General features: G+C 56.7%; 1 protein-coding gene across 1 annotated transcript in view; it reads left to right on the top strand.

The window, feature by feature from the left end:
* The first annotated feature begins 264 nt into the window (after nucleotides 1–264).
* RCAN1 (regulator of calcineurin 1) overlaps nucleotides 265–13,336 on the top strand; it is an 83,331-nt gene continuing 70,259 nt past the window's right edge. Inside the window, exon 1 of the mRNA XM_062205571.1 lies at nucleotides 265–507. Within this exon, the coding sequence (XP_062061555.1) occupies nucleotides 265–507 (243 nt within the window). The remainder of the gene's footprint in view (nucleotides 508–13,336) is intronic.

Raw genomic sequence — 13,336 nt, forward strand, 5'->3', positions numbered from 1 at the left:
GGCGGGGAAGAATGGCAGAGCTGGGGATAGGCCTTAAAGGGACCAGGGCTAAATCCGCCGCAGCCCCGCCTCCGGGGCCGGAGTTTCGGCCCCTCCCGCGCGGGACGGAGGCGGGCGGGGCGGGCGCTGCGAGGCCGCGTCTCCGGGAGCCGTGGAGACCGCCTGGCGCGGGCAGCCGCGCGGCCCTGAGGGGGTTAACCGCCGAGCCGGCGGCCGCGGCGCGGACGGGAGGGCGCGCGGGGGCGCGCGGGCGCGAGCGCGGGGATGGAGGACGGCTTGGCCGGGCCCCGGCTCGGGGTGGCGGCCGAGGCGGCCGAGGCGCGGGTGCGGCCCGGGGTGACGCTGCGGCCCTTCGCGCCCTTCTCGGCGGCCGCCGAGAGCGACGAGGGCGGCGGCGACTGGAGCTTCATCGACTGCGAGATGGAGGAGGTGGACCTGCAGGACCTGCCCAGCGCCACCATCGCCTGCCACCTGGACCCGCGCGTGTTCGTGGACGGCCTGTGCCGGGTGAGGCCGTCGGGCCGAGGGGCAGACACCTGTTGCGGGAGCCGGCGGCGGCGGCGGCGCGGCGCGGCGCCCCCTCCTCCGCGGGCAGGGGTCGGTCGGTGGCGGCTGCGCCCGGGGTCCGCGCTGCCGGGGCACCTGCGGGGCGCGCACCGCTCTCCGGAGCGGCCCGTGACCCGGGGTCCACCCCGCTTCCCAACGAAGCCCCTGCCTCGGGGATGGTGATGGGGTTGGGGGGGGACCCCAGGCCAGGCCCTGGGGGGCGACTTTGCTCGCGGAGGTGGACGGTGTCGCCGCGCCGGGGTCTGCCTGTGCCGGGCGCGGACCGGCCACGGCTGTTTGCCGTGCGATTGCGCGGCCGGCTCGGGTCCAGAACGCACGGGGCCGGCTCTCCAGGCCTGCGGGGAGGTCCCTCGAAGGCGGGACCTGCTGCCCTAGGGAGTGGATCCTCCCGCCCCCGTCCGCACCGCCTTTTTTTTTTTTTTTTTTTTTTTTTTTTTTTTTTGACACTTGGGAGGCTGAGGGGACTGGGATGAGTAATGGGTGGCGGTGGGGAGGAGGAATTTATTCCAGAGCTGCAATCATTGTGCAGAATGAAATTTGGGCGATGTAGGCGTCGCAGCATGAAGCCAGGCTCTGAGAGCTGCTGTCTCCCCGCCGCCGCACCCCCGACTCCCCCAAAGCAGCGTTTTTCGGTGCTGGGCTGTGGGGCCCCCGAATGCTGTCCAAGAACTTGCAGGCTGCAGCCAGGAGGCGCACCGCCGTGGAGCAGGGAGTTAGGGGTGCGCCCAAGTCGCCACTGTTTGCAATCCCATTGACGCCCGGGATTCGCACGGGGCCGCGGGCTCGGGGAAGTTTCTGGGCACTAGCGGGCAGGACCCTCAGGGTCTCCCCCACCGTCCCAAACCTTTTCTTCTGTGAGCAGCCGTCGAGGCGCCTGCCTTAGGGGCCCCAGGCTGTCTGCAGGAGCCAGCTCTGAGGGCTGAGACAGAGCTAGCTTGCCTGCACACCTGGCCCTGCTCACGTTCTTCCAGGTGTGGCGATCCACCCTGAATTTGCCTTGTGTGAAACCGTGCCGGCTTAACAGGTGTGTGGTGAGGCTGTGCTGTGAGCCAGGTCCCGCCGTGTCGCTGACGGTTCAGCAGTGAACGAAGCAGCATTCATTTGTGTTAGGGGAAACAGACCATAAGCACCAGCATATGGAATCTCTCCGAAGGTGATGGAAGTGGTGGTCTGGGGGTCCCGGGAGGCTGCAGTTTCCTGGAGGACCCCCTCAGATAACCGGGTGCTCATTGGTCCACTGGCTTCATTGACGGCTGAGGTCCAGGCACCGTGTTAGGCCCACAGGTCAGAGTGGGGAATGTAATAGATAGATTTTGGTGGGTGGGGAGACAGACCACAGGAAGGCACCTTCCGGCTGGGAGAGGTGCGGTGGTGAACATGAAACCCCGTCATGTGACAGTGACAAGGGCGGTCAGCTTTGGACAGGGACAACGCAGAGCTCAGAGCCCAGAGAGGTGGTTCAGGAGCTGGTAGATTGGGGCAGGCCTGAGGGAACCCCCAGGGAGGTGCAGTCTACAGCCACTGGCAACAGCTGGAAGCAAGAACTGGCTGGGAGAAAGTGCCTGGCAATGAAGGAACGAGGGGTGGAGTTGGGGTGGGAAGGCAGGAGCAGGCGGGGGACAAATGCCCCAGCCCTCCGCTCCCATTGGCAGAGCTCAGCCCAAGTCAGAGGGCTGGGGAGCTCAAGCAAGGAGGTCCCTGGGTGAGGCCAGCCTTCTGGGGCCGGACAGGGGCAGACAATGGCCCTTGAGAGTGTGGGGCAGGGGACACACAGGCAGGAGTGTGGCATGGAACTCATTGCAATAGCAGAGCTGGCCTGCAGGGAGCAGGTGGGTGGGCAGGAAAGGAGGCAGAGGAGCCAGCTGGGAGATGGTTTCCTTAGTCCAGGGGAGGCAGGAAAGCTGCAGAGGTCCCATGAGATGTGCAGTGGGTGAAGACGCAAAGCTGCCCTGGGTTAAGGGAGTTCAGTCCCACACAGTGGGTGGTTTTGTCAGCCTGGGAGCTGACTCTCAGCCGGCCTGGGCCAGCCTTCTAGCCAGTGTGAGGGCACTGGTTTAGCTACAGCCCCCTCTGGTGTAGAGGTGGCTGCTGTGCGCCAGCCTGCCCACTTTATTGTTTTATTTATTTATTTGTGTTGGGAGCGGTGACTATAAAATGATGACAGTGAGATCCGACGTCCTTGGCCAGGCTGGGATATCGGTGGCACTGCGTCCCCGGAAGTTAGCTTTGTTACTTCATTTTATTTCTTTAGAGATTTTATTTATTTATTTGAAAGGCAGAATTACAGAGAGGCAGAGGCAAAGAGGTCCTCCATTGGCTGCTCTACTCCCCAGATGGCTTCAACGGCCGGAGCTGGGCCAACCCAAAGCCAGGAGCCTCTTCCTGGTCTCCCATGTGGGTGCAGGGGCCTAAGCACTTGGGCCATCTTCTAGTGCTTTCCCAGGCCATAGCAGAGAGCTGGATCATCAGAGGAGCAGCCGGACTCAAACCAGTGCCCATATGGGAGGCCAGCCCTGTAGGCAGCGGCCTTACCTGCTGTGCCACAGTGCCGGCCCCCCACTTTGTTACTTTAAAGACAACCTCTCCCTAAGGCTGAGTGCCTAGCTTGGTGGGGTCTGCCCTTCAGTAACAAGATCATTCATTCACAGAGCCCCGGTGGTCCCAACACAGACACGATCCGTTACTGAGATGACAGGTATACCAGTTACCCCGGGCTGGTCCTTACCCATGCACACATGGATTGAAGTGTCACAGTGTACCCCATAAATAGGCACACTTACCATGTGTCAGTTAAAAATAAAAAGTCCTGGCGAGCTGGCCAAGCCCTCTCCTAGGCCAGTCTGTGGGAGGCCTCTCTGGTGTGCCTGTGCAAGAGAAGAGGCCGTGGCGAACCTCCCTACAGATGTTCACATAATTCCCTAACTTCCTCCTAATGGAAAGAGTGACTGACCTGACTGCCTATTTCTTTGGGGATTGTCGTTGGAAGCTGTTTCGTGACTGTTTGTGTTGGCCAGGTTATCATCAGTGGGGTAAATAATTTATAATGAAAATGTGAAGTAGACGTATCTACAAAGTCACCGAAACTGTGTCATTTATCTTAAAATAGCAGCGTTGGAGAAATTTGCTCCATTACAAATGAATTACAACTCATAGCAGAACAAGCTTATTTTTGTTTGTGTCTATATTTGCTCAGTGCATTCCATTATGGTGTTTTTTTTCCCGTTTGGTGCTCTGACCCACTCAGCACCCACTGAGTAATTACACAGTGCTGGCAACAGTTAGTCACTTCCCCAGAGTAGGAATTGATTCCGTCCTTACCAATCTAACCAGGAATTTCAGAGTTTGCAAATGACATTCTGTAAATAGGGCCCCATTCAACAATGGAGACGAGCACGCTTTCTACAGGCGTCTGAGACGTGAGCGCGCATTTGGTGGAGAGAGCTTTGCCGGACGGCTAGCCAGCAAACCATAGCATTAACTAGTGAATCAGCTTTTCTCTAACAGAATGCCCACTGGAGATGTGTGATGGGTACTTTGGGGACCTTCTTATAATGGCCAAATACTCCGATTGGCATTCGGAGGAGTGTAGGTGACATCGTTTGACATTCTTGAAAGAGCAACCGGATCACTGGCCGTTGGATTCCGCGTCTGGGGGACAACGGGTCCTCCCAGTGCCTCCATCCCCTTGAGCCTGCGTGGGAGTCGGGCTGCTCCCGCAGTGTTGGTTTGCCCTCACAGCCTGCGTGCAGGATTGCTGCCAGTGACAGGGGAGATCAGACCGGGCCGCTCTAACATCCGCCCCCGTCTACCCAGGTGGCAGATGGCACCCCTGGTCTCCCGTGCACGCACGCTCCGTGGTGCACATCATTCAGTGGTGATCTGGGGACTGGGAGGCTTCTGAGCCCCCCCGGGGAGGCCCAGCGGCAGCTCAGGGCTTCTGCCCCGCAGGTTGTGGGCCCGGGCTGCACTTCCGCCCGTCCCCGATCCAAGTCAGTCCATGCGGCGTGCCGTGAACTGTGACGTCCTCACAGGAGAGTGACAGTGGGATTCTGCCACCCTGGTGTGAGGGCCTGGCACACCGTTTCTCGGATGCACATCACGGATACCATTCCCTCTTACATCATCAGCTCCAGCACAGCGGATTAAACATTTGAGAATGTTCAGCATGTTGTATTTTTTTAAATTATATGTTACATATGTGCAGTGTTTGTTTTAGAAGTTCTCCGCTATTTCCCTAATTTTAGAATTTCTGCCTTCAATCAGTGGGTTTGGGGTTTTTTGCTGCTGTTTTCATTCATAGTTTCTTTTCTCCTCACCATCTACTCCCTAGCAGTATTTGGGCCCCTCTGGCCTCCATCTGCTGCTACCACACATTGCTCAGTGCACTTCCCCCATGTGGCCATGGCTTTGCCCATTACCACCTGCAAGTGCAGCCTTTGCAAGCCTTGGGGCAAGGACAGAAAGGCCCAAAGTAGGCTTAGGGTGGAGCAGAGAGCTGGGGTGGAGGCTGCGGATCCAGTGTTTGTATTGCAGGCTGCACGCTTTGTTCCTTTGCTTTTAGAAAATGTAATCTGACACACAACCCCCCTTTCTCCAGAGCCTCACTGAGGGGCCACACCACTCCTCTGTGGCAACGCTGACTGCCTGCCAGCGTGTGTGTGTGTAGGTGCGTGTACATGCATGTGCGTGTGTGTGCGCCCGTTCTGGGCACAGTCATTAGGACCCATCTCAAGGACTGGGGGGCGGTGGGGTGCCAGTCCTTTGAAATGCACACGGGTTGTGAGAGCATTTTCCCGTTGTAAACGCCAACCACTGCACAGACTGAGGTGTGACAGACAGCCGTGTTTCTGAGCACCCAGAGGCTCTCCTGCGGCCTTAGGCAGTCAGAGGGCCCTTCCGCCTGTCCTGGGGAACAGGTGCCGTGTCAGAATGAAGCAGCAGCAGAATCCCGAGCGCCAGATCTGACACGCTGACACTGTGGCAGGGCTGGGGGTGGCTGGGCCCTGGTTCCCGTCACTGCAGAACTCCTCTGCTTTGCTTTCGTTGGGCCTGGTGTCTTCTGTGCTTCTCCCTGTAAAAGGTTCACTGTGCTTGATGTACGTACATTCCCCAGTGAGGAGACAGCGCAGCAGACTGGCTAAGAGTGAGCGTCTTCAGCTTGTACAGGGCCTGCAAAAATTTCATGGAAAATGCACACTGTGAAAAAAACTATGCATGAATTTCACCTTTGTGTGTGTGTGTGTGCCAAGATGAGCCTAACTTTTAATCTCATTTTCCCACGAACTTTCTGAAGTACCCTTGTACCTTTGCCGCTTGGGCAGTGTGACCCCAAGTTGCTGCTCACCCGACCCCTGCCTCAGTTTCTCTGCCTGTGACGGGCCTTCTAATAGCGCCTTCCGTCTGAGGATGGTCTTCAGATGCCTGACAGGGGTGTGATACACCTACAGGGTGTGGCTGAGTGTGTTGGTCACCTACTGCTGTGCCGCAGCCCGACAGCAACTCCTAGCGTCCGCGGGCAGGAGTTCCGGGCCAGCCGAGCCTGGCACCTGTGCCTCTAAGTGTCCTGTGGCTGTGGTAGAGCACCGGCTGCCGTCTCGGCTGGAGGCATTGCTGGGCCTGCAGTCTCCGCGCCCGGCTGGCTGGGGGCTGGCAGCCTCCCTGCGGCCTCTCCATAGCAGGGCACTTTGTCCCTGGGAGCGAGCAGGGTGTGATCCACAGTCTTTGTGACCCCCCACACCCCCCAGTGCTGGCCCCTCCCTCTCAAGGCAAGGGGATCACAGAGGAGGGGTTGGGGTCCTGGGGCCAGCTCACAGGTGCCCATGGTCCAGCATTGATCACTGCCTCTTTTCTTTGTAAATTTCTATTCCTTTGTGGAACACCGCAGGTTCAGAAATGTGCATTGAGGTTCTTTTCTCATCTTCAACTCTGTAAAACAATACAGTCGGAGCCGCCACAATTTCACACCAGATACTTCCTACATGGGATTATGGCTGGGTTATTAGGTTTCCGGTTTTTCTAAAGCTGTTCTTCCATTCCTGAGAGAAGAGCTCAGGAAGCGGAGCCCTGTGTAACCTGGGAAGGCCAGTACTTTTCCTTTCCTCGCTGATTTCAGCAGGTGCACTCCGAAACACCCATGTGCAATTGCAACACACACCACAGAGAGATTTCAGCTTGGCCTGGATTCAGAATTAAAAGACAAAAATGTTATTTAATTCGGGTAGCTAATTTTGGATTTTTTTCCCTCAACATAATAATAGCTTGTCTCACTCTATCACTGCATTAATCAGCCTGGGCCGTCATAACAATACCGCAGACGCGGTGGCTTAGGCAACCGAAGTGGATTTTTCTCGCTGTCGTGGAGGCTGGAGGGCTGAGGTGGGGGGCCAGGGCGCTCAGGTTTTGGTGAGCCGTCTCCTGGCTTGCACTGGCTTCCTTTTCCCTGTGTGCTCGGCGTGTGTGGAGGGAGGGAGCGAGCTCTCTGAGGACAAGAGTCCTGGCTGGGGCAGGCCCTGGCCCTTATGACCTTATTTAACCTTACGACATCCTTAGAGACCCCACCCACAGACACAGCCATGCTGGGGTTAGAGCCCCAGCATGTGAATTTGGGGGGAACACAGATGTCCAATCCAGATTTATTCTGTATTTTTTGTTAATCTCTGTGCTTTATTTTAAGGATAATAAACTAGTTTCTGTTCACTAAGGTGGAGCGCTATCTTTCTTTTTTTTTGACAGGCAGAGTGGACAGTGAGAGACAGAGAGAAAAGAAAGGTCTTCTTCCTTTTGCCGTTGGTTCACCCTCCAATGGCCACTGCCGAGGGCGCGCTGTGGCCAGTGCACCGCGCTGATCCGAAGCCAGGAGCCAGGTGCTTCCTCCTGGTCTCCCATGCGGGTGCAGGGCCCAAGGACCTGGGCCATCCTCCACTGCACTCCCTGGCCACAGCAGAGGGCTGGACTGGAAGAGGAGCAGCCGGGGCAGAATCCGGTGCCCTGACCGGGATTAGAACCCCGGGTGCCGGCGCCGCAGGCGGAGGATTAGCCTAGTGAGCCACGGCGCCGGCCGGAGCGCTATCCTAAGCATTTAAGTATCTCACTTGTGTGGCATCTGTCACTTCTTCTTCCCAAGGACCCTGTGAAGTGGGTACCATGGCCAGCCCCGTTCTGCCACAGTGGCAGCTGAGGTCCAGCATTGCCCAAGGCACCTGGCCCAGGTCACCCGGCCAGGAAGTGTTGGTGCCATGACTCCAAGGCTGTGCTGCTGCTCCGCCCACGGTGGGGGTGACAGCATTGCCCGCGGAGGCCCTAGAGCCCCGCCACACCCCGCTTCGGCCCTAGCACAGCTGTGAAGGAAGCGTTTTATCCACAGGGAGCTCCGGCTCTTTGTCTTCCTCTCCAGGGACTTTGGTGTGCCGGACACCGTGACCCCACACTGACGTTCTGGTGTTCACTGCAAGTCAGTGCCTGGACACTGAAGCCAGGCAGTCCTGGGTGTGAATCCTGGCTCATCCCCTCCCTCCCTCCCTCCTTCTTTCCCTCCTTCTTTCCTTCCTTCCATTCTCCCCTCCTTCCTTCCTTCTTTCTTCTGAGCAAATATTTATCAGGTGCCAGCTACGTTCTGAGCACCGTTCTGGTTGCAAGACCAGCACAGGACCCCCAGCAAATAAGTCAGCCTCCCCAAGCCCCAGCCTCCTCAGTTGCTCCAGGAGCAATGATGCCCACTGTGTAGTCATTGGGAGAGTGGTATAGAGAGGGCAGCCCAGGGAGGTCCTGGTGAATGACAGACGCCAAGCCGGCAAGGAAGACACGCAATTAAACTTCTGGATATTGCATGCATTGTATAGATGAAACTAAAGAGCCTAATAGATCAATAGTTAGCCGTATGTCCTTGGGCAAGCCAGTGCGCCTGCCCGGATCTGTTAGTACTTCATCTGCAAACGAGCAGGTTGTGTTCGATAATCCCCGGGTGTTATTTTTGGCTCCGCACATGTGTGGCCAGAGGGCCACGTGTGTCGCCTGCTCCCCTGCGCCTTCAGGTTCCATCAGACTTTTCCGAGTCAGAGTTTGCTCCAAAAGGGAGTTTCTGCAGTGCGATCCTAGTCCCCTTCCACCCTACTGCATGGCCTTGCAGCCACACCACAGCCCTGCTTGGGTCTGCATTGGCCCCTCTGCTGGCTGGTGGCCAGAGAGGAGGTACATTTCAGTCACCTAAGCCTTGGATCTGTAATTTTTAAAAATTTTTGTCTCTTTATTTTCATTTTACTTGAAAGGCAGAGAGACAAACTGAGATCTTCCATCCACTGGTTCACTCCCCAAACTCCTGCAGCAGCCGGGGCTGGGCCAGGCCAAAGCCAGGAGCCAGGAACTCCATCCGGGTCTCCCACGTGGAGGACAGGGCCCAAGCGCTTGAGCCAGCATCTGCTGTCTTCCTGGGGTGCACGTTAGCAGGAAGCGGAGGCAGGCCTCGAACCTCACATACGGAGCAGTTAACCCCCATGCCAGACTTTTTCTCGTCATCTCTCTCGTCCCCTCTTACGCCTGGTAAGATAAACACTGCAGGTGGGGGAGACTTTTCCCGGCATCCCATGATTCCTGGGTTCCTGCTCTGGGATTCTCAGTGTCCCATAGTAGGAAGGGCCCAGGGCTTTGCCATTCCTGTCCCCCAGGAGGAATTGGGCTCAGGGCCTATGGGATGTTCTCAGGCGGAGTCGCTACATAGCGGCAGGTGGGGAACCTGAACGCAGGTCTCTGCTGCAGGCTGGTTTTCGCACGTGTTGCTGAATTCCATGTCAGATCATGCCTCTCCCCCCCATCCCACCCACGAGGATTCAGAGCAGGCACAGGACTGGGGAGACCTCTGTCGACAAAGCCAGCCAGGACAAGGAAGGCTGGGAGCAGTCCAGCTGCCCTTTGGGGCTCCCTGCCCTGAGCAGGTCTGATGCTGTGCAGGCACCAGCGGTCACCACCAGGGGGAGGTCACTTCCTGTCTGCAGAGTGGTTGCTGCCTCTTGCCTGGGACCTCACTCCAGGCATCAGAGACTGAAAGAGGGTTTTCAGAAGGGAGAAGTCGCACCTCGTGCTTCCAAGAAACTGCCACAAAGATGCGTTTATCATTGACACTTGGGAGTGGAGAGAGACCTCCCAGCTCCTGGTGGGAAACCATGCAAGTGCCCTCGTGGGACAGAGTGGGAAGTAGGGGACCCCGGGTCTGCGAGAGGGGGCCCTTGGACAAGTGGCCCTGCTGCCCCAGCTGTGCCTCGCCCCCAGTTCCTTGGCATTGACTCAGATTAGCAACATCAAGGACTCCGAAGAGAGAACCCAGTCCCCCGAAACAGAGCTGGTGGGGATTTTGCCCGTGGGCCCCAGATCCTAGGTCTCAGGACCTGTGTGGTAGGAATTGTTCTCCCCTGTGAGTCCCCTTCCTGGGTAGGTTCCCATGGACTGGCAGTGCTCTGCTGGAGCCGTAATCTACGATCTCCACTTGTGTAGCCTCGCCTGCGGGTCTGGGCCAGCAGTCAGAACTCCCCCTGCAGCGCCGACGCACAGACTGCTTGCCGCAGAATTCCCCGGGGTCACAGTTCACCAACCCTTTGCTGGTGTTTGTTTGCAAAGGGCTTTGCGGTCATTCGTGTCAGGGTCTCTCTTTCTGGGTGGCCGAGTCCAAGCTGTTGCTTTCAAAGGAGGCATCAGTGCTGGGGGTAGGGGGCATGTGTTGGGGGAGACTCCCTGCCTTTGGAGGAGGAGCCGCTGTGCAGATCCCAGCTCAGAGCATCCTGTGCCCCCCTGGTGGCTTGGAATGAAGCAGATGCACCTGCCAACTCCAGAGCTGTGCCTGCCGTTCTCTGTACAAGTCGGGAGTCTGCGATCAAAATGCTGGGGACCAGAAGTCCTTCAGATGTCAGAGTTCTCTGGATTTGGGGGAATTGGCACACACTTTACCAATTAGGCACCCCTCATCCAAAAAGCAGAAACGAGGAATGCTCCAGACTCATGGCCGTGCTCAACGAGTGTCAGATTTCAGATGTTCAGGTCAGGGGTGTGCAGCTTGGGTGCCTCTCCCTCCCCGGGACCCCGTCAGAGTTGCACGTGGCCTGGCTGTGTCGGCAACAGTGTCTGAAGACAGGGACGACTCAGAAAATGATCCGTCTTCCTCAGGGATCTCATTTCTGTGTCGGTGGTTGGAGGTTTTATACTGGGTCGCCGTTTACCTTCTGTTCACTGTTTGTCTCCTCTACTTGAGAGCACAGGGGGTCGCACTGGCAGGACCATCGCTCCCAGGGCTCCTTGTCGCTTGTTACTGCTCCTGCTGGTTTCCACGGCCCCCCTGAGAGAGGACGTGCGTGTAAGAAAGTCCATGGAAGCATAAAAGGAGAAGATAAGCTTGCTTTTATGCAAGGACTGTGTTGGAAGACCACGCACAGTTTTGTCGTGGTTTGTATTTCCTGTGGATTTTTTGACGACCCTCGTGTACACACAGCTGTGCTTGCCAACGCTTCCTTACAGACAGCGCCTTCCTTAAGGAGATGCCACCCAGGCGTTAGGAGCAGCCGCGCAAGTCGGGTCAGCCTGGATCCAAACGCCAGCTCTGCCAGCCAGGGGCGGTGGGATCCTAACTTCTCTGCACTTGGGTCTCCTGGTTAGGGAAGTGGGATAATGAATGTATCTGCCTCATGGTGGTGTTGTAAGGGTGAGAGGGCTTGGGAGGAGTTAGGGATTTATTAAGATACAAAGATTGCCATGTCGGTTGTTTGCAGCGTATTTCTCCTGTGTAGGGTCTGCCCTGTAGTAGACACTTAGTAAACACTTGTGGTACAGAGGAAATAAAGCACCACCTAAAAAAATGAAAATATTGCCCTTTCACGCCCTTTAATAGTAAGCCTTATTTCCAGGAGTAACTTAGGCACGGACAGAAATTGCATAAATGGGGGGAGGGGGGCCGGTGTTGTGATACAATGGGTTAAGCCACTGCCTGGGACGTGGGCATTCTGTATGGACTCTGGTTCATGCCCTGGCTGCTCCACTTCCAATCCAGCTTCCTGCTAATGGGCCTGGAAAGGCAGTGGAAGGTGATTGAAGTCCTTGGACCCCTGCATCCACATGGGAAACCTGGATGGAATTCCAGGCTCCTGGCTTCGGCCTGGCCCAGCCCTGGCCATTGTAGCCATTTAAGGAGTGAACCAGCAGAGCAGATGGAATCTCTCTCTCTCTCTCTCTCCCTCCCTCCCTCCCTCCCTCCCCATCTCTCTCTCTAACTCTCACTTTCAAATACATAAATAAGTCTTAAAAAAAAAAAGGAAAACTTGTATAAATTGTTTTAGGCCAGTCGGGCCTGCAGCTTTAAAATGATCACGGTGTATGCGTGTGTGTGTGTGTGTGTATAAAATGAGCAGCCTGGGGCGATGCTGATATAGGCGGTGGGATGCACCGCACCAGCAGGCTAGTGTGGATCTCCACCCCTGGGGACTGTGTAGCAGAAGCCGTAATGGCACCGCAGGATGGTTGGACTTTGTCAGAAGGATGCTTTAACCTGAGACGAGCTTCGCCACAAAGTTGAGAATTTGCTAACCTAAACACTTTTTGAAAAAACTAAATCTCAGGACAACATAATGAATATGAAAACTCCCGCAGGCATGAGGCATCAGCTCACTCCTGATGATGACAAGAAATCCTGGGCCTACGTCCTCGCTTAATTAAAACGCTAAGTTGTGATTCGGAAGGAAGCAGTAACGTTTGGCGGCAAAGCTTCTCCCCCTTCCCTTTTTCTTCCTTTCCCCCAGGTTCTTAGAGAGTCTTCAGGGAACAGAGCTGTTCAGAATCACATCACCGCCTCCTGCTCTCCACCTGGGCCCCCAGCGGCCTCCCATCCTTTGCCAAATCTCCTCCTTAGCAGGCAAAATCAGCCTTCTCATCTCAGATGCTGCCCTGTTTTCCACGAGATGGGGCCCTGGGAAGCCGACCTTCCTTCATCAAATGCCTGCTGTCTGCTTAGGATGCGCTACCCTGCTGTGCTTTTAATTAAATGAACCGATCTTTGAAAACCCCATTCTTAGCCCTGCAGCAGCTGTTACCCGGAGCCTGGCCCCCAGTACTGGGAGGTGATGTTACAGGACGGTATTGGTGTCGGGGAGGGGAGGGGAGGGGAAGTTTTGCATCCTGTGATCGGGGTCCTGGGGGCCAGTTCTCCGTGCATTCCGTTCAGGCTCATCCCCTACCCACCTTTCCAGCCCTGGAGCACGGCTCTCACAGGCAGACTTCAGCAAGAGGTCCCCTCTGCACCCCTGTGAGGCTGATCCCACGTCCGGAGAAATGCCTGCATAGCTGGTCTGCTGAGCGCTGGCTCGGAGGATCCCGCTTGTCCCCGTGTCGATGGGTGATTCGAAGGGTAATTAACAATGAGAGTAATTGAGTTTTCCACCAAGTCGCTTTGTCCTAGGGTGCAGAGGTTCACCCGAGATAAGTCCCTTGGCTGTTGGTCAGGGTCCCACGCCTGCCTCGCTGGGGACGGGACCGGAAGCCCCCCACACTCTGGGCTTGGGTGCCTGGGTGCCAGCACCCTCAGGGAGTAGCAGCCGTGTGCCTTTTTGGTCTCAGTGACTCTTTTCAGTCCTTTTTCTAGAAGATTCCTGGTCTTCGGTCTCCGTGCAAGGCAGCCGGAGCTTACTCCTGTCACTGTGGCCAGTCTGAGCCATCCGAGAACCCGGCTGCTGCGAGTCGGGGTCAGAGGAGAGCAAAGATCGGAGAGCTTTCTGGAAGTCTCTCTGCAGGGTCTCACCCT

Source organism: Lepus europaeus, chromosome 2 (assembly GCF_033115175.1).
Source record: "Lepus europaeus isolate LE1 chromosome 2, mLepTim1.pri, whole genome shotgun sequence".
Classification (NCBI taxonomy): Eukaryota; Metazoa; Chordata; class Mammalia; order Lagomorpha; family Leporidae; genus Lepus; species Lepus europaeus.